Below are 26,427 nucleotides of genomic sequence, written 5' to 3'. Positions count from 1 at the left end.
ACCGTCTCGCTGCGAGAAGGCCGTAACACGGGAACAGAGAGCACGTACACCGACCGGGAAAAAGCCGTTTTTTCGCGCGAGCCGAGAACAGTTTTTCTTGTTTCGCCGCGGAGACAACCGGGAGGAAAAGACAAAACGACACGGACCCCCACACAACACACGTATACACGCGCACCGGCACCGGGCACACACGGACACGGGCTGCACACGCGGACGCACGGGGAGAGGACCACCGGCGACAGCACGAGACGGCAGGAGAAGAGGGATTCGTTTCGCCCCGAAAGTTCGTCGTCGCGGTTTGCCGATCTATCGTGGAACGGGAGAGGGTTGCAACGACGAGGCAGAAACAAAGAATCGTCGAGAGGATACCGGCGCAGACACCGAGAGGAAACGGAGGAAACAGTGGAGAGGAAAGACTGTGGAAGAGAAACAGAGAAAGGGAGAGAGAGAGGGAGAGCGAGAAAGCGGGAGAGAGAGAACGCAGCAGCCGTGGACCGGGAACACGTTTCGCGCGTTCGTCGCTGGTCGCCGCGTCCGCTCGTGATCGTCGCGCGAGCAAGAACGCGCCGCGCGTCCGATCTACGCGTACGCTCCCGATACGAGACACCTAGCCGCGGTGCGTGTGTACCGCGCCGCGCGTGTACGCGTGCACACGTATGCCGGCGTTTTGATCTTCGAAACACCGGGGAGAAAGAAGAGGAAGAAGAGGAAGAGGAGCCGGAGGAAGAGGAAGAAACAGGCGAGCAGCAGTCGTTGGCGGAGGAGGAAGAAGAGGAAGGAGGAGTAATAATATACACGGTGATACACGCGCGACCAAAAATCAGTGTAAATGGCGCTCTCCGCACAGAACCAGTCGACGTCGTACGTGAACTTGTATTACTCGATCGTCCAGCGTGCGGCGACACGCTACTTTAAGGAATATTACAACTCCGGTGAGTACTCTCCGACACGTAAACAATCGAAACGTTACGAACCATCGCGACAGGCTATATAGTAGAGAATCGTCGCGGAGGCACGTTAGGACGCGCGTCAGGGCTCGGAGATTCCGGCGGGCCCTCCTCCGATTAGCGAGACGCGCGCGCGAAAAACACGATCCGCAACTTACCCGCCAAACCGGGCACTGTCTGTCTCCCTCCCACCCCCGTCCGTCATCATCCCGAAATCACGCACGCAGCCACCTGTACGTCGTCCACGTTTTGCCAAAACGGCGACGTCATCGGGAGCACGCGCTCCGTACGCGCGCTTTCAAATTTTCCCGCCCTCCCTCCTCTCTCTCTCTCTCTCTCTCTCTCTCTCCCTCTCTTTGCTGTCTCTCTCTCTCTTTCTCTCTTGCTTCCACACTCGCTCGCCGTCTACGTTTGTCTATCCATGCCGCCCTCTCCTCCCACACAGAATGTATACACACGCGTGAACACACACCGGCTCCACCGAGCTGCCAGACAGACAGCCGAGCCGGCATCTACTAGCAGAAGTGCTCTTCCGACACCGATTAAAACACGCCGCTAGCTAGACACGTGCCCGCTCGCTTCTAAACTCGTGTGCGCGCACCACGCACGCTGCTGCTGCACGCCGTCCTGGAAACCTTGCGGACACCGGGTCTGATCACTGGCCGGCCAGATCTACTTGGAAAGATCGCCGATGCCACCGTCGCGTTCCTTCGGACACGATAGATCGCTTAGAGCGATAACGCGTATGCCGAAACGTAGCCAATGGACGGACAGGTAGGAACAGTGAAGCGAGAATGGAAGAGTTGGGAGGGCTGGATTCCGCTCTGATTGACAGACGATGTATGTTGGAAGGAGGTTGGTGAATAGGTAGAATCGGTGAATACGGGATAGGAGAGTCAGAGACTCTCTAGACGAACATAGAATCACCTCGGGTTGTAGAGTGATAGCGAAAGAAATTTAGTGAATAGGTAGAAAGCGATTGATAGGATGAAAGGGGGCTGGTAGACTGGTAGAAGCGGTGAATGGACGTGGAAGCGTTAGGGGATCTACATAGAATGACCTCTCGAGTAATTAGCCGAACACGCGAAAGAGGAGAAGTCCTGTTGAGGTTGAGTCAGTTTTTCCTGGAGGATGCTAATGCGAACTTGATTGGTCGTTGAAGAAGACCGTGTTGAGACAGCTGGTTATTTGAACAGAGGATCGGAAGTGTTAGGAGATCAAGAATCGTGTTAGGTGATTTGCACGATGCCTCAGGAAGGAGAAGTTTGCTTGGTAACGTTATTGCCTTGGACACTGTTTATCCCTTATGAAAAATCACCTAACTAACTAACTAACTAACTAACTAATTTCGTTTCGTTTGAACTTGATTGCTCGTACTATACTATACTATATACCACTATACTCTATACTACTATACTATTATATATACCATAGTATACTACTATACTATGATACCATCGGTTCGATAAATTTATCAAAAACAGGGGGCAGAACTAGGAATTTAATAACCCAAGAATCTCCGTATCCATTGGCCGTCGCGAACACCTGATCCAGCGATTTGCCAGACACGTGGACGAAGAAAAGCCTCCTGAGAGCGACAAAGAGGCGGCCTCTCCTGTGGCCTTGACTCGATTCGATTTAAACCTCGCTTCCCGAGATGGCCCATCGCAATGAAAACCAACGATCGGCATAAACGGAGAAATAAAAAAAAAACACGGAACAAACGATGTTCACAACTGAAATTCCAATGCACCGGTCGGGTCCTGCGCCCTCGACGTCGCACAATTTAATTCCTCCGTCTCCGAGGAGGGCACGGTGTACGAAAGTAGCCGAAACTACCAAAAAAAAAAAGAAAAAAAAAGAAAAAATAACGAAACTCGTCGAGCAAAATTCCGTCGAAAATACTGAACTAGTTTTGTCGGCGATTCTCCGGCGCGTCCTTGGCGTGGCATAATTTGAGCGAAGAAAGTCCATCGGGAGACCGCGGATAGAGCGATCCCGGGCACGGCACGATAGGGACGAGGGGGTCCAGGAATGCCTGGGATCCGCGAAACTCGCAGGAAAAATCAGCTCTCGTAGGAAGAAAGAGAGGATTAGCGGTTCGCTCGAATCCCTCCGGTGTCCTTGGCGCAGTTTAACCCGACGCCGGCCGGTCGTAGGATAGCACGGTGCATGAAAAAACCGGTGGTAGCGCTTGTGGAGGATGAAAGAGACTGGCGGGGTCCAGAGATCTTGGTATCCGTTGTCCGTGGCGATCGTCCGTAGCGGCGATTTGCAAAACGCGCGAGAGAGGAAAAAGTCGGGCCACGACGCGGCGAGACGGAGAGCGAGAGAAAAAGAGAGAAAGAGAGAAAGAGAGAGAGAGAGGCGGGACTAGGTAGAAGGGGACGAGCGAAGAGGAAGCAGCGAGAGAGAAAGAGAGAGAGAGAGAGAAGGTGGGAGGAGATAGATAGAGACGGAAAGAAAGAGACGCGGTAAAGAAGGAGCAATACAGAGTCAAAGAGAGAAAGAGCGAGAGAGAGAGAGAATGAGAGAGAGCCATGCTGATCCGCAAAATACGGTCTCGTTAGCTATCGTCGGCGTTGGGTCATCTAATCGCCTCTGAAATTATCGTCTCGCCAGTGCAGAGTGACGAAACACGCCGCACTGCTCTCCCGGGAGCAAGTAGGTTTTCGATGGTGGCGAGAGTCGGTGCGAGCCGGCCGAGAGAAGAGACTCTCTTTTCTCGCGGTCGCGTTGCTGCGTGTCGTTTGCCGGGTGTCGTTGCCGCGCGCGCGGCAGGCCATCGCATCGCGACAGAGTCCTTCGGATGCTGATCGTTCTGATCGTGTTAAACGCTCGCCCGCTCGGCCGTCCGTGCTCGCCGATCCGCCCAGCCGGCCGCTGCAGGCTCGCGTGTAAATCGCCGATCGAGCCTGGTCAAGGTGAACGTTTTCGCTGACGGAGAATACTACTCGCGGCGCGCGGACGATCGTGCCGCTCCTGACCGAGAGAGAACGGCCCAAAGCGGGATCGTGAGCTGCCGCCGCCGACGCCGCCGCGATCGTAGATCCTCGATCCTACCGACCGTGTCTCGCCGCTGAACCGCCGAGAGATCCCTCGATCCGTCTTACGAGATCGAAACCGCCGCGCCGCGCCGCGCCGCGACGTCGCAGTGATCCTTTTTGCGAACTGAACTCCCGGTGCTACCATTCACAACCGCTATAGTGGTCCACGGGATTACAGCTGCGAGGAGGACTCTGGGGACTATCGTGTCTTGTCCAGTGATTCGAACGTGGCGGAAAATAGAGGTCCCCGTGAGACGTGCCGTCGAACGCTCTCGGATGACGAGGGAGATTTTTTTAATCGATGCATCGGGGCGAAAATCGATGGGGTTCGGTATCGTTCCCCAAGCTGGTGGATTTACACGATCGTCGTAGGTTGTACACGATTCTGTCGCATAGACGTTTGAGCGTAGACGCGCTGTCAAACGTTCGCGGTTTGAAATCGTTGACCGATTTAAAAGTGCAACAGAAGCTCGATATCAATTGTTCGGTCGTGAAGCACGTTCCGATCTTGGACGACCGAGAAGCCTGTAAGTGTACGTTCGTCGACGATCTCCCAAAGATTTGTGCTCCAAATCGCACGGGAACACCGGCGCGCTGAGTAATTACTTCATTTATTCTCGAGTGACATTAATATTCGAAAGATAAGAGGTCCTGGGAGCCTCCGAGTGCTAAACCGTCCACGGAACGTGCCATCGGAGACAGAAGGGCACTAAAAGCGTCTCTTTGATCCGGCATCGTAGCCTAAATTGAAGGACTCCCTTCTCGTTCGTTCTTGTAACACTAAACAATTGCTATCGCAAACCCCGTGTGCCTCGACCACGCCGATTTCGCAAGTTTCCCGAGTGGCGAACGATCTATAAAAGATATCCATCTGTAAGCATCGCTGTCCAGTTTCATGGACGTCCGCATGTGACAGCGGCCGGAGCATAATCGAGTGCGAAGGATCGTAGCGTAGGTTCAAGGTCTTCGAGATCTCGCAGCAGCAGCAGCAGCAATTACGCTCGTCTGTCGCAGACTGCCGAGGCTGTTTCTCCTGTGTTTTAGAAAGCCCGGGCCGGTCGGACACACGCGTCGACGGTCGTTCGGCCGTCGTAATGACGGAACGTCGACGCATCGTCCGACGAGGAGGTCGCCGAGAACGGGACGGAGAGAGAAGACGAATCGTCGCGGAAACGGGATAAAACGCGGCGGACCGGGGCCCAGTGATTCACTTGTTTCCGTTCTATGAAGCGTCGAATTGTAATCTAGTTTCAAACGAACGAGAAGAGAGAGAAAGGAGAGAGAGAGAGAGAGAGAGAGAGAGAATAGCGAGAAGAACAAGGTAGGCTAAAAAAAGCAGCTAGAAGAGAAGGACAGAAAGGACTATCGAGCAGCAACAGCAGCAGCCAAGAGCGAACGTTATCTCTGGCAAGCGAGGGCTCTGCAGGGGTTTTATCGCGATATTCCTCTTCGACGTCGTCATCGAAACAGGATCATTTTCGCCGGTTGACATGACGAGGATGATATCGGCGCCGGCTGGTGATCCCGGATCGTTATCGGACAGCGCGGAGTCAATCGGGACCAGCGAAACGATTGGTTTTCGTTTAGCCACGGCGGACTACTGCCGGCTGCACCGAGAGTAACAACGGAATCACGGATGATCGGTCTGTGGAACTTTGCTTATTCCCGAGGTACTTTCGTCTATTCAGAACCCTATTACTTCAGCTGCCTGCGTTTTTACGAAACACCGCGCGTTTCGACGCTCCGCGTGCCTCCAGAACTGTTTCGCCGATTTTTCGATATTCCAGTGGCTCAGAATCGTAATGGCGTAAATCAGATTCTCGACAATTTTGACTTGTAGGATAAGGGTCCCAGTTATCGACACGTCAACGCTAGAATTACCAAACCAATCAATTCTTTTTTTGTTGTTGCAATCTCCGATATTGTAACGACGTTTTTGTCAGAAATTTGTATACGAGTTTCTTCGTTCAAGCATATGTTGTAATAAAAATCGTAGGTAGTTTAAATAAAACCAATCTTGGCATTGTTAGAAAACAATATACATATACTCGGTAGTTCTAGTGTTAAGCATAATTTTTCGTTCATCCGTATACTAGGTTGTTGCAAAAATAATTTCGGTTTTTTTATAAGCCATCCGTTTGGAAACGCGAGATTACTTGTGCAACAATCCTATGTTTTCACCTGAAATTTACATGAAAGTGAACTGTTTCTTGTGTAGTTCGCATTGTTTAGTTCTCTTGTTATTAAACGAAATATTTTCGGAACGTCGAAGGCTTAAATTTGGTGTGAAATTAATGTAGAATAAAAATAATGTAAGTGTCCCAATTACCGATGCTTCGAAAAGCTATCGTCAGTTATCGTTACCGAAACACCGATAAGACCCAAATATTTCTGATTTCACTCATTTTTTAATATATCTATACTAAATTAACTTTCTGATAACCTGTTCGACTTAAATTGAACTATTAAAGTATGTAAATTGTATTAAACATAGTGCATGAGGTTATATATACTAATCACGAAGTGACGGTAAATGCGATAAGTTCCGAAACGTGTACCAGTTTTATACGCTGCTCTATTTATTCGATAATTGTACAAGAAATGTTAATGTTCGTAGTTTCTTTATAAAATCGAATGATTTCTGTGGTACAAAAACATTGTTTTAGTAGACCGAAAAATTTATACCGAAAGTTACCGACAAACACGCAACTAAGTATCTTTTAATAGTTGTTTTAGAACTTGCAGTAAACTAGTGGAGTACTTGAACGATCTTATTCTATTAATGTAATATCAAATGTTGTATTAAAATGTCGTCGTTTACGATTTCTTCACATATTATTGTGATTATCGTTGAAAGAAACGATAGTAACGTTACTCCGGACAACCTTTGCAACTGGGACCCTATCTTAAAATGTAATCTGTACCTGCCAAAATGTTAAAAAAACAAGTGAAATAAATGATAAAGTTGTCATAAATTAGATTAACTGTAAATCATCTTAACAATAAATTTGGCCAGCGAACGACACGCATGTTAATAAACAATAACACTCCTCGCTTCGCACAATGAGGAAAATGTGACTTACGCCACCTACGATTCTAACCCACTTATTTCTAAATTGCACCATAAAAGCTACTTCGTTCAGGATAGGTCAGGACTGGAAGTCTGTCCTTCTGCTGGAACCCTGGTTCTTATCTGTTTCGCCGAATTCTTCGTGGATGCACGCGTTCGCCGCTGTTTTTAGCCTCCTATTTAATCAAGACTCGGTTTAGCTATTTTTTCAATATTCACTTAGCAGAATTGCACCCAAAGAACAACTTTCTTGACGTTAGAAGAAAGCTAGGTGTCATCGCTGGAACCATAATTTTAGAACGTGTTTGTTGCTCTTCTCAGCACTCTATCCGATCAAGATACGGTTTAGCTAATAATTTCGGCACTTTTTTAGCAAAATCGTACCCAAAAAACAGCTGCTTTCATGATAGCCGAAGGTGCGGTGTTTGTTATTTCCTTACAATTATAATTTTCATCTTGATGCCTTCGAAATTCGCGATTTCATACGGTCGGTGTGAAATGCTACCGCTTAACGGGCGCAGACTTAGCTAATTTCTCCATGTTCGTTTAATAAAATCGCGCACAAGAAACAATTTCATCGAGGACAGAACAGTCGGATCGCGTCTTCGTTCCCTCGAAACGTTGATTCCAAGACAGTTCTCTCTCGCTTGACAATTTTTATCGAAGCGATGCGTAGGTGTGTTCGACTTCTGGAGATTATTATAGACGCTGATCTAGGTGCTCTAATAAGCAACTGCACTATGCATAGACACCAAGTGCTCGTCATCGGCGTCGCGTGCTCATCAAAGACATTAACCTCGTGCATCGCAGCTTCGGAAACTGGAAATTCGTTCGTGTTAGCACCGCATTCTACAATACGTATTATCGTCTTCGCGACTGTTTGACTCCGCGATCGTCCCCACGGTAAAAACAAGGTAGAGCAATGGCAAACATTTGCCGACGCAATCATTCCCGTACATCCTACAAATTGAAGTTTATCATACACGCATAAATAACCGCCGTCTATTTATAAAAAGATCGCAAATAAACGAGGCTCGCACCGGGATTCAAAAATACGCTGCACCGCCTAATCTGTGTCTACCGTATAATCAGGTGTCTCGTGACTTATGGTTGCCGGTGTATCCACCGGCTTATCAGCGTCGTCTGCCACGAAAGACATCTCTCCGATTTGCATGCAACTATTAGCGCTACGGTCGCGGCCGTTGTAAATTCATCGAATTGACAAATTTCAACCTTTCGTTGCTCTGTGCATCTTTATCACTGCGTTTCCAATGTTAACTTCGATTTTCGTTACAATGCGGTAAAATTATATCGTTCTGTTGTCTCGCTTTTTATCGCCGACAAGCTTCTGCATCTTAACGCTTTATCGACCGGCAGATTTTTTAATAGCTCTTCGAAAATCGAGGATCAATAGCTGCACGAATTTCTTATAGAATCGTTCGAAAAATCACAATAATCACACATCCACGATCCATCAAATTATTCAGATTGATACAATCTAACGAGCTCTTTGGAAATTATTATTTCGAAGAGAATTATCTGAAATTATTCTCTTCGATGCAGTACGGTCATTGAAAACAAACTTGTTAATAGGCTTCCGATAAATACAATAATATGTATAATTCCGATATAAATATAATTCCGATAAAATAGTGTTAATTTTCAGATCTTACTCCATATAACCGAGTACGTTTATAAATATAATACATATAAATATACGTATTTCACGTATGATACGTGTAAATATAAATACGTAGATTTAATCTAGAGATTGATATTCGGTAATATTATGTTACGTAAATCATCTTGAATGTAATATCCAAACGTAAACGCTTCGGTCTAGACGATTTGCCGATTTTTACGGAAAATCTCGGCTAAACGAAATACAATTCCAGGAACAGAAAACCGAGAACAGATAATGAAACGACAGAAAGATTGAAAGAACTCGAGAACTTGATGAAATCGTTGAAATGAGAAGAAAATATTCGTTTCGTTGATGCAGGAAATTTGTAGTAATTCTTTCGCACGAACACTATTGAAAGACCGATCGAATTAAATTTCTCTGAAGAAATGTCCATCATAAATCGGCGATCGATTTATAGTACAGAATTTGTCGGGCATCGTTCTCGCAGATTTTCGGCGATCGACGCGCAGATTTCTCGATCGATTCTGGTTTCCTCGGCGTGTGGTCCGGCAGATTAGCTCTGCCTATTGAATAACCACGTCGCGGAGACTCGCGATTATGTGGAGAATAAACGTCGACGGGTTTATCGTGTGACTTCTGGCTGATAAGAGAGCGCGTCGCTCCGTATCAGCGGCCGGTTGCGCGCGTAAAATCCGAAATCCCGCGAGCTGCAGATCCGCGGCGATCCGCGGGCCGCGATGGATCGTCGATTTATCATCGGCCGTGACGCCGCCAAGATCGCCGCCACGGTATCGACTCCGCGATCTCGCTTAACCTCGCCGGATTGAAAGTTAGGGTCCCCTGGCCGACGCTCTTGTATGTTCGTTTCGCGTAACGATTCTGATAAGCCGCTGCTACTCGGGTACAAGGACGATCTTCTCGTGGAGGGAGGGGGGATCAAATTGGAGATCGACACGCTGCGACTCGGGTGTATCGCGAGATAAAAGAACGCCGGCTACCGGCGAAGCGGGACCGACGACGTGCTCGAGTTTAGATTTCGACGACCGATCGGCTACCGCAATTCCGCTCACCCTCGCGACTGAACGAATGTTACGAAAGCGATTTTTGCAGTAATACCAATATTTAGATCTGCGGATTTTATGCGGTCGTGAGGAAGATTGGTTGGTCAAATTTGGAACAACGGGACGATTGAAAGTACTCAAGATTATTTATACGCGACGTTCCCGAGTTGAACCGCAAAATTCTAAATTGATACCTAAAGTTTTAGGTATCAATTGTTTTTAGGTATCAATTTTAATACTAAATTGATACCTAAAGTTTTAGGTATCAATTGTTTTAGGTATCAATTTTAGTTCTAAATTGATACCTGAAGTTTTAGGTATCAATTTAGGACTTTAAAACAAACAGATTCTTCCACTGGAAGTACTGTAAATACTCTCCAACTGTCCCTCAGATTGTACACGAAAACGGGCAATTTGGGAAGAGGAGGTGCGAAAACGAAACGCGATGCTCGAATATTCGCATCTCCTCTTTCCAAATTGTCCGCTTTTAGTTTGCAAGCTGATAGACAATTATAGAGAGAATTTACTGTATATTCGCAAATGCTTCCTTCAAGAGAGATATTTACTTTTAAATTTATCGAGAGTTAGAAACGGATATTTGAAATATCCGTGTTTCCAAGATCAGCAGTTGCTACTGCGTTGCTGTTTGCATTGTGAACAAAGCACCTATCCATTCGTTCTGAGTAACTGTTGACGACATTGAAACATCGAAATTGAGAATAGTGCAAGCGTGTAACGATATAGTAGATGGACAGTGTCAGTCGGCCACTTCGTCTGTTCATAAGTGTGTACAGGTGTATACGAAATAATTACAATTACTTTTATCATTATTTTTATAATAAATACAACAATTTTCTTTCGTAATTTACGTGATAAACCTGATATAACAAATTTCGATGGCGTGCATTGCTGAGTCCTACGACAACAGTAGTAAATACCTCTTGAAGAAAGCATTTGCGAGTATGCTTCCAGAGGAAAAATTTATTTTTGTTTGAGAGTTCTAAATTTATACCAAAGTTTGATGATTTAATCCGGGAACAACCTGTATATTATTAACAACTCACGAAAACTATTTACACTAGAACTATCGAGCCCTAAACGTGTCAATGTCAAGATTGGTTTTATTTAAACTTCCTACGATTTTTATTATAAGATGTGCTTCGATGAAGAAGTTCATAGGAAAAAGTTCTAAGAAAAATATTCTCATAGTTTCAATTATTGTAAACGGAAAAATCAAAAACCAGCCGTTTTGACTAATTTGATAGTTCTAATGTTAAACAAAGAATGAAATTTCTATCCTGTTCCTTTTCGTTGCAATTTATAAAGAAAATTTTTATTTTGCATGAAGAATAAATAAATTTAAGAATAAATAAATAAATTTATTTTCTAATAAATTTATTTTCCATGATTCGGTAATAATAAATTTATGTATTTTATTCGTCCTTGTGCGATTGCTATATTACTATTACTATCTCTCACTGTAACAAAGTGTTTTTATTCCGTCGATAAATAAATTTATTATTATAATTATAATACAGTCGTCAAGTACAAACACACTTGCTCTAACTGTGAACAGCATAATAATTACTGCACACCACTGTACGCTGGCTGTATTTGACGTCTATAAAAATAAATTACGTAGGACAGTGCTGTGAGCATGTGTTGTGTTCGCACAAGTGTAAGAGAATGTTCTGTAAATACCGTAATCTCTCTGATGTTTGTTTAAATGTATTCGGATAATATTCGTACAAACACACTCGTATCATTTGTGTATAAAGCCTACGGGCATTTTTATGCAAAATACAGAAAAATGCGTCGGGTACAATGTTTGTTTCTTTAATACCGGGCTTTATTGCGTCAAACGTACCTCTACGCAACGATTTGGTCTTTAATGTTTTCTTGCCAACGTCGGATAATACGAGTAACATTTATTTATAATAGCAACATTTGTTTTTTAATTGAGAATTTGCACAACGTTCCAATTAACGTTCAGAAAAAGCATGTAATAATATACAAAAATATATATATATATATATATATATATATATTGCATTACTCAACGACGTGAATTCGTTTTAAATGAGATTTAAAATTGGATAGAACTGCAAACTGGCTTTCAAAGAGAAATGAAACATTAAGAAACCAGTTATTATGGTGAAAAGCCAAATAACAGTTAACAAACTCTCATCACAAAGATGGAATCCTTGCGATAATATGCAATCCAAAAATTATACTTCAAGAAATTTTCGGTCATTTGCTTTGAGCAAAATTCTTCAAGAAAAACGCAAAAAGGGTATTGTTGTTCAAAAAATATTTCTTATCGTCGGGCAATCGATTGACATAGTTAAATCGATCCTTCCGTCCCGCAGAAATGTCAACGATAATGTCGGTGTAAACAAAATTATGATTTTCAAGAAGGATTTCACAATTATCTGAAATAATTATTTCACAATTATCTGAAACAATTACGGAACAAAAAATATGTCATTTAAATTAATACTTTAAATGACGCCACTCGAAATGCGGACACAGCGGCATGGAAATAATTATGAAATAAAGTAACCTGTTATGTGAAATAATATTCCAAATGTCTCTGCTTCTACAAAGCGCGCTTTGCGGAACATTTTTAGCGTCAGCCATCGGAGTTCCCGTAAGGTTGATTCGAGTTTTGTTGACGCTGGATATGTTTTCTTCCGCGGAACCTGTTATTTCGAATTGTTTATTTTAGCAACGCGTACGTGGCAGGCCGATTCTTCTAGTTCGGAGCAGCACTGTATGCTTAGGATTTGATAAGAGCCTGCAAGGCCAATGGACAGATCGGTTAAAAATCGCGAACTTTTAGGAATCTTGGTATCGTGCGTGGAATTGCGGCACGGTATAAAAACGGTGGTAGGACGACTGAGAATGAGAAAGACGAGGACGAGAAGGCTGGCGAACGTGTAACAGTACGCAACAGTGCATTAAATAATGGTCGGAACAAGCAGACAGGAGAAAAAAATGAATAGCGCGAAGAAGATCAAAGCGAGGAAAAGGATAAAATGAATGGGACGAGTGAATGGGTCGAGTTGGTGGTGTAAGAAACACGCGAAAAAAAGATCGATACAATGTGAAACAGAGAAGTGGGGGTATTGCACCCATGAATCTACCTGGAAAATGGGCCGTCACCCAAGTAATAATACGATCTGAGGACAGTTCAGTTGTTCCGCGAACGTTAACCGATATGTGTCGGATGTTGTTGTGCCGCGATCGGGCGGTTGAAATGCTGCCGGGGCTCTGCTACTCGTTCTTCAGCTGCGACGGCATGCGCCGATGCGTAAGTGTTGCTAACAATTGAGCCGTTTATTTTGAAAGTGGCATAAGTCACTTTACCGTAATGCGAAAAGTGGTGATTTTTTAATGTTTATACGAAATTATTTGTACCGAGAAAAATATCAGTACCCTGAGATAACAAATACAAGTAAATCTTCTCGAAAGTTAGCATCCATATTTTTGAACGTGTTCAAACGCAAACCCTTAAATATATCGACTTAAAAGCAAAGTGACTTATGCCACTTTCAAAATGAACGGCTCAAATTGTTACAAATAGCCATCTGCGTCGATAGGATTTTACTAATTTTTCGAACTTTTTTTTTTCATAGCCAAAGAGGTCGATGAATTTTGACGAAATACGAAGGGATGCAAAGGGACTTGAAAAACAGTATACCATTTTAATTATAGTTATATTATTAACCGGTTAGCTGTGAGTCGCGAGAATCAAGCGATGGCGAGTATACTCGTCGAACACAGAGTAAGTGTCGCTGTTAAAATATTGGATCGAAAATACGGTTTTATTTTATATAATTAACAATTTTGTTACCGATACTTACTCATTCGCTTAACATTAATATACACATACTGCGTACATAATAAACGAAAAATCAAATACTTGTACAAGCGAAAAATTCAAATTGCTGCTGTAGAGTGATATTCAGCGAAGCGAGGAACGTTTGCGCGTCGAACACCCCAATATCGTGATATTCTTTTCTAATCTTATTTTTATAACAATGTAAACACCTTGATGTAGCATTGGCATCAATATATTTTTAACAACTTGAAATTTGGGAATATGTTTTTGTTTTCACTAAAATTACAATTTAAATAGCCAATGATCATTACTTTTTACACTCGTCATATTTTGTGTCATGACGAGTATACTCGTCAAACACAGCTAACTGGTTAATGGTACACTAGTTTAATTTTCTTGTCATAGCCTCGAGAAACAGTACACTATTGTTGGTTTAGGATCGACGGTGTTAGGCTGTCGCATTGTCTCCGATATTTTTCTGTATCCTGTTCGGAGAAACGTTGCTTCAGTTCTTTCACCATCACTGCAACTTTGCTCGGCTCTGGGCCGCGATATTGTAACTCGTTTCTCTTTTTATTTCCGCCGCTACATCTCTTTACAATGAGCAACACTTTTCCACTGTGCGTTTGCTCGTCAACACCTGTAATTCGCCAACACTGCCTTATTCTCACGACATTCAAGCACCGTCATTTTTAACTCCCCGAGTGTTAATCTCTTTCCTCACGCTATCGTCGCTTTCCTTTTACCGTTGTACACCTGTCCTCTACATTTGTTTGTCACTGAAACTGCCATGATTCCGCGCTAATTATGGCGGTGTTCATACGAGGGTGAATTTGCTAATTAATGGACTCTTGACATAACCTTGATCATTCTGGAATGGAATCCTCAGTGTTGATTTTCTTATTTCCATTGAGTTCGAACGAAAGGCCTGTCATAAGTTTGTAAATTTAAACACAAATTCTCGTTCATTTATTATTAGGTCGTTGAGTATGAAATGCATTGGTTTTTAAATTATACAATAAAATATGCGTTTTCTAATGATTATCACAAGAGAACATTATCCACTCGTAGGCTGCTGATCAAAATAATCGAATATATGATATTGAAATTGAAACGTTACGACTAAATATACGAGGATCGATTTGTTAATTATTGGATTCTTGTTTATCATTCTGGAATGGATTCTTCGTCATGTTATCGATACGTCTCCATATTCTTTGATAAAAATAGTTCGCGTTCATCCACGTCTGTTCATTTCCACTGAAAGTAAGTTGTCATAAGTTTGTCATAAGTTTGTAAATTTAAACACAAATTCTCGTTCATTTATTATTAGGTCGTTGAGTATGAAATGCATTGGTTTTTAAATTATACAATAAAATATGCGTTTTCTAATGATTATCACAAGAAAACATTATCCACTCGTAGGCTGCTGATCAAAATAATCGAATATATGATATTGAAATTGAAACGTTACGACTAAATATACGAGGATCGATTTGTTAATTATTGGATTCTTGTTTATCATTCTGAAATACATTCTTCGTTATGTTATCGATACGTCTCCCTATTCTTTGATAAAAATAGTTCGCGTTCATCCACGTCTGTTCATTTCCACTGAAAGTAAGTTGTCATAAGTTTGTCATAAGTTTGTAAATTTAAACACAAAATTCTCATTCATTTATTATTAGGTCGTTGAGTACGAAATGCGTTGATTTTAAAATTATACAGTAAAATATGCATTTTCTAATGATTATCACAAGAGAATATTATCCACTCGTAGACTGCTGATCAAAATAATCGAATAAATGATATTGAAATTGAAACGTTACGACTAAATATACGAGGATCGATTTGTTAATTATTGGATTCTTGTTTATCATTCTGAAATACATTCTTCGTTATGTTATCGATACGTCTCCATATTCTTTGATAAAAATAGTTCGCGTTCATCCACGTCTGTTCATTTCCATTGAAAGTAAGTTGTCATAAGTTTGTCATAAGTTTGTAAATTTAAACACAAATTCTCATTCATTTATTATTAGGTCGTTGAGTACGAAATGCGTTGACTTTAAAATTATACAGTAAAATATGCATTTTCTAATAATTATCGAATAAATGAAATTGAAATTGAAACGTTACAACTTATAATATACGAGAATCGATTTGTTAATTATTGAATTCTCGTTTATCATTCTGGTATGGATTCTTCGGTGTTCATTTTCTTCCTCGTGATACCAGTATGTCTTTCTTTTCTTCGATCATTGTTTCGGTGCACCCACGTTTACTTACTTCTATCGAATTTAAACGCTTATCATAATCTTTTTAAAATCTAATACCATTCTTAATCTTTTCGAAACGAATAAGATTCTGATAACATAGAACGAGGATTCTTTCAAATATATAACGAACATTTTAAGCAAATTAAATGTTTAAAAAGGTGCAGTAATTTTTTCCCTAATTCGCGCTCAAAATTTGCGCACAAAAATGGAAAATTTGGGAAGAGGAGACACGATTATTCGAGCCTTGCGGCTCGTTCTTATAGTTACCGATTGTCAACAATTATAAGAACGAGACTTGCCAAATTGTCCATCTGAGCGCGAATTAGCGAGAGATTACTGCATTAATACCTCTCCCGCACATAATGCGTTAATTCTGGAGCAGCCTCTGACGGCCGGGCGGCGAGGTCCCGCGAAATTACGCAGAATATTTCGCAACGGTTCCGCTGCGGCCGCAACAGCACAATGTAGTAGACGCCGCGACGACAATGATAACACCCGCGGAGGATCGAAGGATCTTCGCGTCGATCCATCGGCCGGCGTTCGTCCGTGAAACAACGGCGCTCGCGTCGCGCGCGAGAAGTGTTGAAAAACAACAAAGTGTCTACAGAACGGGATAATAAAGGACGGGACAAAGCCCGAGGAGTAAAACAAAAGCGGAGCAAAAAAAAACGTCGCTGGAAAAAGGAAAAAAATACAACGGGGCGACGTTTCGGCTTCGTGAATGCGTGTTACAGGCGGATAGCGTGTTCGTAGCGGAGCGGAGCGAAGCGTCGGCGGCGGCCGCGCTCTCTCCGCGTCTCGTTTCTGTCTATTTTTCTGAAAACAAACATTCGATCTGACGAGCTATATAACACCGATGGAATACTAGAGAAGGACCCACTCGTTCCTCGAGCACCCTTCGCGCCGCCATCGCGGAAAAGTTATGTTTTTGTTGCGCCCGATTCGTGTTTTTTCGTCTCTTTCGGTTCCGCGCCGCGCTCGATCCCGCTCCGCGCCGCCGGTCCCTTCGGCGCTCGATACGAAAATGGGCCGCAGGTATTCCCTCTGACACTCGATAAATAGCGACGAATGTTTGCTCTTGCAAATGAATGTTTCCCGCGAGCGCCACGAGTGATTTTAACTCCTGAGTACTGCCGGCGCGCGGCCCTCCCGACGCGATTCCAACCCCGCGACGGGCTGCTCACCCTCGACCCCCCGGGCACCACCCCGCCTTCCAAGGATCCTTTCGCGGACCGCGACAAGAATAATCGATGGTCGAAACTCGACCGCGCCGAGAGGATTCTGGCATAGGTGACGAAGAAAAGAACTTACACGGCGGATCGAGCGAACGACTGAAAGGGAAGGGTTGTTCTTTGTTCCTTTTTCTTTATTTCAAGCATTCAAATCTCTCAGAGATCTATTCGCTTTTCCGTATACGTTTAAGAAAGGACTGAGCTAGCTACAGTTACTCTTATAATTGAGCGTACACCTTTTAAAACGCAATAACTTTTTTTAAACTGGACTAAGTGATTTGAATTTTTTTTTGGATGACAGAGGGACTAGTCTAGTAGACGATGACTAAAATGCCTTTTTAATTTCGTTATTACTTGAGATGACAAAAATAAATAAATAATCTCTCGTTTTTTAAGTTTTTTATCTGAGCTTATAACAAAAATTTAAAAGATGCCTTTCGTAAGTCTTGGTAGCTTATATGCGTGCAAAAAATTTGATCGAAATCGGTTAACCCAGAGTCGAGCTTTTCCAGTTTTTGGTAAAAATCGTGACAAAACTGCGATTTTCGCTGTCTTTAATTTGTTGTAACTGATAACAACATCAACCGATTTCGATAAAATTACCGAGATCTATGAGAGGCATTTTTTAAATTTCCGTTAAAGGAAATTTCATTAACTCATTTAAAGGAGTTTCATTCTCCTAATAATAAATTGGTTTTCGGAAATAATAAAATATTGTTCTCACTAAATTTTGCACTACATATGTATATTGAAAAAAATAAAATAATAAACATAAATATAATAAAAATATAATAAATATAATAAGCAGAAAATCTATATAGATATAGATATTTGAATATATGATAAAGATACGTCAGTATTGCATTATTCAGATAATACTATTTCGTATGAAATAGTAGAATATCTTCAAATCACGTTCTTTTTAATATGTCTCAGTATCGAATTAGAACAACGACGTGTTTACATATCACATACAGGGTGTCCCAGGTTTTAATGTTCAAACTTCGTCAGTATATTCTATGGCACAGAGTAAGAAAAAATGTTATGTAAACATAGGTCATATAGAGCTTTATTAAGAAGTTATAACAAAAATTCGTTCAATGAAATGAAAGAGAATAGAAACGAAATTCGCACGGTCATAAATTCGATCTTCGATCGATGTCAATCATGTATCGTCAACAACGGTAGACATTTCGAAATATATCAATAAACACAGCTTACATAAACACACGGCATGTGCTGATCTATTCAAGCCAATGCTCGCAGTAACAGCAAGTTGATTACTATTCCTATTCTGAATTTTTGTTATAACTTCTTAATAGAGCTCTATATGACCTATGTTTACATGACATTTTTTTCTTACTTCGTGCCATAGAATACACTGACAAAGTTTGAACATTAAAACCTGGGACACCCTGTATATCGTTGCGCCGACTTGTCAAAAATCGAGTCGCCGTAACAGGAAAGTGGCCCGTGCTGAAGAACTACATACTAAGGAAATAACAGAATATAGGGGTTGCCACGTAACTGTTTTATTGGCGGACAGTGGTCAGCCGAGATCGGATCGTCGAGCGATCAACCTGCTACTGATACCAAATATCTGTTATGTAAGACGATTATTTATAATTGGATTGTAAATAAGATTGTAAATAAAATATCGCGACGCGTAGCGTAAGCGAAATTCGCAACGATATATGACTTAATAAGTATTGCAAGTACTAAACACATAAGATTGCATCTTTAAAGAAAAGACAGAATACATAAGAATGCGAAAATATTAGGCTTGACTAGTAAAGTTTGAATAATTACTGACAACAAATATTCGGAATCAAGAAACTATATTTTCAACACTGCACTCGGATTTCGCCGACGCGGCAATACTAAATTATTTTTTCTTCGCGCTGTAAGGTAATCGTGTGAAATATTATTATAATAATATATAATATTAAAAATAAATATATAATATAATATATAATATTAAATATAAAATATTATTATAATAATATAATAATATAATAGTAATAATAATAATAATAATATTATTATTCGTATATATATTTATCAAGAAAAAGAGAAAATTTTTTATTTACTAGTTCCCATAAAATTTCACAGCCTTATAATGATTTGCAAAGGGTTAATATTTCGTATTCAGTCACCGCGAATAATAATCCTCTCAGCAGTTTTTTCGTGATTAATTCTCTGCTCGTTGGATTGTCAAACAAAGTATGATTATCGATGTTAGAAAATTTAGTCGAAATCGTGTAATAATTCAAATAATTATAACGACTCCGTAAAGTCATGGTTCGTACACGCGATTGTTGTGCGTAAAGTAGAATGAGCGAGCAGCGCACAGACTCAATACCGACTCAATTGCCCGTGCATTCAGCGAAACCAGCAGGAGACCATTTATCGAGCCTGTCGATACACACCTGTTTGTCCAAAGCGACGATTAAAACTCAAACAAAATTGAAATATTGCCGGCAAATAATTACCGCTCGAAAACTTCGAACTTCCGTAAATGAGAATTTGTAACTCTCTTCAATGTTCACCTGAAACATATTGCAGTCTAACTCGGCGTTCACCTCTACGGCTCTTCATATCGCTAATTAGAGGTGAGTGCATTGAAAACATTTTAATGTACGGTGAAATTATGATCTACAAACGATTATCTGTAAAGAATTGAAAGTCGGTTGAGACGGTTTACTCAGAGATCTCGATGAAATGATAAATGAATCTCGACATCGATAAAATAATAAATGAATCTCAATTAAATAATTGATCAATCTTACGGTAACATAAACGCAGAATAGTCGTTAATAAGCTGCGACCTTCGTGCGATTTTGAACACACAAGATGAAAGATATTTTTCATACTTTCCTTAGTGTGTGACACTTTGCAACGATGAAAGGCGAACGAATATATAAATATTGCCACGTTAAAATTAGACTGCGGATTTTATGCATTTATAAAAAAAAATGTGTGGACGAAACATCGAGTAGTGAAGTTGAAAGCAGGATCGAAGAATGTCGCTAAATTCTCTTCGTCGAATAGATTGAAATAAGAAATACATTTTCATCGAACTTCTGTTTCCCACAGCTGTGCAAAAATTGTGATGTCGCTGTACAAAGTTGAATTAACATCAAAGCCATTACACTTCTGTGAACTATAGGAATTAATGAATATAGGAAAATTAATGAATATAGGAATTAATGATTTTGTGTTTTTATTTGTGTATTCTACAGGCTTACCTTATAGTATTAAAAAATTATTAGAAAGAAATGTCACTTTGATATGAATATATAGTGCCAAGGGTTAAATATGTAATAGAGATATATACATATACATATATCAAATATAATAAAATTAAATATTAAATATAATAAATATATATATAATAAATATAATAAAATTAAATATTAAATATAATAAATATATATATAATAAATATAATAAAATTAAATATTAAATATAATAAATATATATATAATAAATATAATAAATATATGTATTTATTATAAATATAATAAATATATATAATAAATACAATAAATGTATGTATTTATTATATATTAAATATACAGTGCAAAGTATTAAAATTGTATTTCTCCGAGCCCGAAAAAACGCCGCAAAGCTTCAAGAGCGCACGAAAAATCGTTCAGTGAGCTTAAACTGCCAATCATGTTTCGCAAAGGAAAGAATACGATACTTTCGCACGCTTCCTTCTTTTTTTAAACATGTTCCAGCACCGATAATTTTCGGATTCGCTGTACCGCGATCTATCTGTTGCTCGAAGAACGCGCCGCTAATGTCACGCGGTCTTCAGCCGAGCTTTCGCGAAAGCCCCGAACAATGGACGCATTCTGGCGCCGCTTTATCGCTAAACTTAGCCCCGGCGCGCGATCGCACCGACATTAAAAGGGACTTATGAATGATTCCTTGTAAATAATCGGCTCGTCCCGCTCGTGCGGTTGCATCGCTGTCCCGCGCCGCCAACGTGTGTTTCTTGGCTCGGATCGAAGTTTCTCGCATAACTCCGATAAATCACCGTGTTGCTCTCTCTCTCTCTCTCTTTCTTTCTTTCTTTCTTTCTTTCTTCCTCGGATCGAGTCATCGCCGTCTAGACTCTCAGAGCATCGCGAAAACCAGAAAAAAACATGCTCGACGAAAACAACAAAAAAACACGAATTCAACGTTCAATCATACGTCAGACCGATGATTTGTACATCGAAGTAGCTTCGAACGGAATAAAAGTGCATACAGGTACGTTGCGAGGTAGTGGAACATCTATCTTTCGATTGTACAATTTCGTGTAACAACGGATCAGACTCGTTAGGAAAATTCCGAGCATGATCTATTAAATATACATTTACTGATAAAAGTTAAGGAACATGTTACACAGATGCATACTCTTGAGTCTAGTAAATGTTTATGTCTATGTTTAGCATACAAATGAAAGAAAATATTTATTTTGTTTGTATTTTTCTATTTATTTTTATTTTATTTTATTTTACTTCCGTATTTCGCGTTTTTCTGTTTATTTTTAATTTCATTTTATTCCCGCATTTTTCTCTTTACTCTTCATTTTAATTATTTGTTTCATTCGTCGTATGCACTAAATAAAACAATATTGCAAATGTAAACGATGTGCCATACGGTTCGTTGCAATGTATATGTATTTTTCATTTAATAAGACCCATGTTTATTGAAATATCAAATTTTACCCAAATGTTAACGATACCGAAAGTTTCTTAACTTTCGTCGATAAGTGTAAACGTTATGCGCTATCTTTAAGTCGAAATCAAATTCTTCTCTTCTATTACCAATACTTCTAAACGTTGAAACACAATTCCGTGTAATAAATGTAAAGTTTCTTTCCCGTCTAGGAATCGATCGATGACGAAAAAAAGTGCTAATCAACGTACCTGTGAAAGAACTCGTAGTGCTCGCGGTTACCACGTGCCCGCAGTGCGACCGAATTAATCGAGCATTTTCTGTGACAATTCTTCGATGGATTTTTCTGCAGAATCTGTCCGCATCGATTACAAGAAATAGACGCGCCGAATGGAAATTTCTTTCCGCCGTTCGACCATCCCGAAAGTGTAATCGCGGCGATAAAAATGCAAATGTCTCGCGCGATCCCGCTCCTCGTTCCGGGCCACCGAAATTTTCGGACAGCTTTGTCAAGGAACGTTGATTATAAAGTGACCCGGGTGCCTTTCGTGCAGCACCGTCAACGGCAGAAGGTAACGCTAGGTCAGGACCATTACTCACGGCGAAGCAAAAGGAATTCTGTTCTTGAAAGTGTAAATGATTTGTGGGCCTACTCTTTCTTTTGGACCGTCGAAAATTCAGAGGAGGATTATCAAGCAGAAGCGATTATAAAGCGAGCCGGGAACTCGTCGTGCTGGGCTTGCAGAAAACGACGCGATTTTCCGCTCAGGATACAAGAAGCTCTGCTCCCGACTGCGGATGTAGATCATTCGTAAGAGTAATTCGTTCTCTTGGCCCTCCGAAATTTTACGAGGCGAACCATCGAGTGGAAGTAACCGAGAAAGTGATGCAGCTGTCCAATTGTTGCGGGCGAACGTAAGCTTGTTCTATAAAATGCGAGCGATTCGCGAGAGTACGCTGCGCCGAATATTTTTCGGGAGAATTATTGCGTCCCGGTGGCCGAGAAAGTGATACAATTTCGGTATGCACTTGTGCGAACGTAATAAACTCTGGCCTTTGGGGCGGAAATGTAATCGGTCAGCGAAAAATACCGGTTCGCGCGTTTCATCTCATCCTTTCTCTTGTTTACCTTCGAAAGAAAAACTGTGAGAACTGAACAATTTTGTCGAGACGAAGGCGACTTCGATTGCTTCCGGACACGACAATAAGCCTGATCTGTTTCTCAAATTTGTCAACATTTAGTCGAGTGGATTAAAATCATACCGGCGTTTTCGAACATGTTCGCTTACGTCTTAAAACGCAATCTATGCATTCCAAACTGTTAAAAAGATGAGTGGAATAAATTATTAGGTCTACGAATAAAATTAGGAATAAATCATTAGTTCTCTGAGAAGTCTTTCTAGATTTAATGAGCACTAAATGCAGCTGTTTTATATTGATTTATCAAAATGACAATAAGACGTTTATCCTGATTTTGAACGAGTGCTATTGTAATATTTGCCGCAAGTAATACATATGCTGAATAAATATTAGGTCTGCCGGAAGGTTCTATCCGTTTGAGAAATGAAAGGAAATAATAGATTTTTCGTAAATTTAGTAATATTTATTGTACAATATAATTTCCGTCGTTACTTATGGCCTCTTGCCAGCGTGATGGCAATTTGTGAGCAACATTTCTCAGAAATATATGTCTCAAATGAAAATATGTGCATATCTATCGAAATTTGCAATGACATTATTGGACAGAACTTTCCGCTAGACCTAATATAAAGTTACTATTGTAACAACCTAACGTAATGAATTAAATGAACTCTAAGTTATCTTAATAATAATTAATAAATATGGACGACTAAACGATACACATATTAGTAAACATGTTAATACACATGTTAGTAAACAATGCCCCAACAGTAACTGGCACCACCGCCCTAGGAGATCACCCACGAGAAAATCGTCGGACGCAAGCGACAAAGAAACAAGCTGAGAAATTCGAGAAATGTAGCTTCCTACGGGATCGGGCATCGAGTGAGATCCAGCCGAAAAAGTGGCAGCCGTCCGTGCACAGTCGACGGTGGCAAGGCATGTTATCGACGGACCTTCTTTTCTATTTCTTGGAGCAACGTGGAAGTTCGATGCATACATGCATACGTACAGCCGGTGCGACGACCCCAGAAAAAGCTACGAGGCTCGCATAGAATTCGGTGTCGACGTGTCAATGAGCCCGGCCCGTTGTCTTTCGTACTGCCACCCTCATTAATTAGGCCTCGCCAACACTCTCGAACGTCTCGCGAGGTTTCACGGCTCCCAGAACCTCGACAATGGATCACAAGCTGCAGAATCCCCCCATTTTTCCTTTCGATAAATCGTCTGGCTCGCGCGACAAAAGGGTCATAAGTCGCGCGCTTTCGCTTTCGACGTATCGGGGTTTCGAGTTTCGACCTTCCAGCCTCGTCTCGGTTATCATCCCTCGTCTTCGAACCGAGATCCTCCGCGAGGTTTTATGGTCCCGCGTGCATCCATCGTGGCGGGCTTTTCGCGTCTGCGATATCTTTCAGGGAGATTCGAACGACTCCTTGCGAATTAGTGGTAACAATAATTAGCATCGTTATGGGTATATTTTATTGTGATATTCTTCTGGGAATTAACTTTCTAGAAGTAGAGACATTATCGTTGGTCCATCGTTAATAGATTTTTATGATTTTACGATGGAAACGTACAGATTAATTACGGAACAGTAAAATGGTTTTTATGAATTTACAGATACTCCTGTGTTACTTCCAACTTATTGGCGTGATTAAGTTAGAAGATAAATTCCTACGTGGCCACTGTATTCTGCAATTAATACGAAACAATTTTTATGCTTTTATGGAGTATGCCGATTTTCAAATTGCACGGAAATATGCACAGAAATAAACGCAAATAGAGAATTTTATTTTATCGTTGCTCCAAAGAATCTTTCGGTTAACACTAAACCTACCATCAAAATGACGGCTTTCGCATGATATATTCGAAAATTGTTGAAGTTATAGAGGCTCTTTCATAGGAAACGATTCAATCAATTAATTTTTAATTCGAGCATCCATTGTAATAAAAATAATGAAAAGTCTAAATAAATTCATTCTTGTCATTCTTATAGGGCAACACGCATTAGCCGTTTTTAATGATCAGTAGGTTCAGTGTTAACGACTTTCGTCCCCTAACAATTCATTCGAGCTATCGAAGCTATCGAAATGCGCAGAGATGACTTTTAAGAAGAGAAGAATTGCTCTATCTCCTCCATAAAGAGCTATTCAAGCTAAAAACATTAAAATTTAGACGCAATAATAGTATATAAACCGAATAAAACCACAATACTACGAAATCGAAGTTAAAGAAGCGCGTTTTCTTGGTACCGAAGCGCGCTGCGCACTACGCAAATTTAATACTTAACATATTTTCATAAATTTTATAGAAATGTGATATAATAATAGTTCGTTTAAAAGTTCCTATCGGACTGCTTCAACAAAATCCCATATTTACATTTCTCCTCTTTAAAAGTATGACGGAGATGATTTGAGATTCGAGGTTATGTAGGCCTGTCCCGTGGTAAGCAGCACAGTAACCAACATACCGAGCGAAAAATAGATTCAGCTACTGTGCACGATAGATGAACTACCGAAATTGAAACAAAAAGCAAAAGTTCATATAAATAATCACTGTTTCGCTTTTCCGTAATCGTAATACGTTTTACGGACACAATTAACCCTTTGCACTCGAACTGCGACTCAGACTCACCACTTAAAACTGTTATATAACGCTTCAAAATAATTTTAACATTATCAGATTCGTTTGTATTTTAAATATTGGTAAAAGAAGTGTAATTGTTGCACCCGTCAGAATATTAAATTTCATATACCTATAAAATACGCTTAAGTCATACAAAATGGAATGTACTGTCAATCAGAAAAGCTAGTTTGAATCAACAGTTAAAATTTAAACACGATTTATTTGACTGAATATCGATCTTCGTTCGTTCAGTGTTTTTGTCAAGCTTCACAGACAATTTCGCAAATTCGGTGTCAAAAAAATTGAAATCATATTTTTGGTATTTATATACATATTAAACACGTTCTTAAAATACCAAAAATATTATTTCAATTTATATATATATATATATATATATATATATATATATATATATAAAAATTGAAATAATATTTTTGTATAAAATATAAATTAAATAACATTACTTTACACGTATTATTTATATATATATATATATATATATATATATATATATATATATGTGTGTGTGTGTGTGTGTTTAATTTATACTATACGTGTTTAATTTTAACAAAGAAATAATAAATTAAATTCAGATTAAAAAATCGAAAATGGACGAAAGCCACAGCAATTGGCTACTTCCCCATAGTAACTGGCTCCGCTGCCCTACGCGGCCAATTTGGAATCGGCTCACGGCCCCGCAGAGTTATCGAAACATTAATAAACCGTCGAGGAAAGCGAACGGCGGTCCGTTGTTCGGGTATTTCATCGGCACGCAGGTGTTATAGAACGATTAAGCGAGCCCGGGCCGGCGGATCCTCCCGCGGAAAAAAAGGACGAGGTGAGAAACGAGGAGGCGCAGTCGGAGG

The 26,427-nt window shown here is 40.7% G+C and overlaps 1 protein-coding gene across 3 annotated transcripts in view; it reads left to right on the top strand.

Moving 5' to 3' along the window:
• Nucleotides 1–796: 796 nt before the first annotated feature.
• Nucleotides 797–26,427, top strand: part of LOC117220218 (uncharacterized) — a 92,549-nt gene continuing 66,918 nt past the window's right edge. For 2 of the 3 annotated variants that reach the window (XM_033469975.2, XM_033469973.2), the window contains exon 1: nt 797–932. In XM_033469975.2, coding sequence (XP_033325866.2) covers nt 830–932 — 103 coding nt within the window. In that variant the 5' untranslated portion in view covers nt 797–829. Of the gene's footprint in view, nt 933–963; nt 5,665–26,427 lie in introns of those variants that run through there. The other variant, XM_033469974.2, reaches the window with a different exon arrangement.

Source organism: Megalopta genalis, chromosome 10 (genome assembly GCF_051020955.1).
Source record: "Megalopta genalis isolate 19385.01 chromosome 10, iyMegGena1_principal, whole genome shotgun sequence".
NCBI lineage: Eukaryota > Metazoa > Arthropoda > Insecta > Hymenoptera > Halictidae > Megalopta > Megalopta genalis.
The sequence above is the reverse complement of the archived record's forward strand: the minus strand, read 5'-3'. Positions and strand labels throughout refer to the sequence as shown.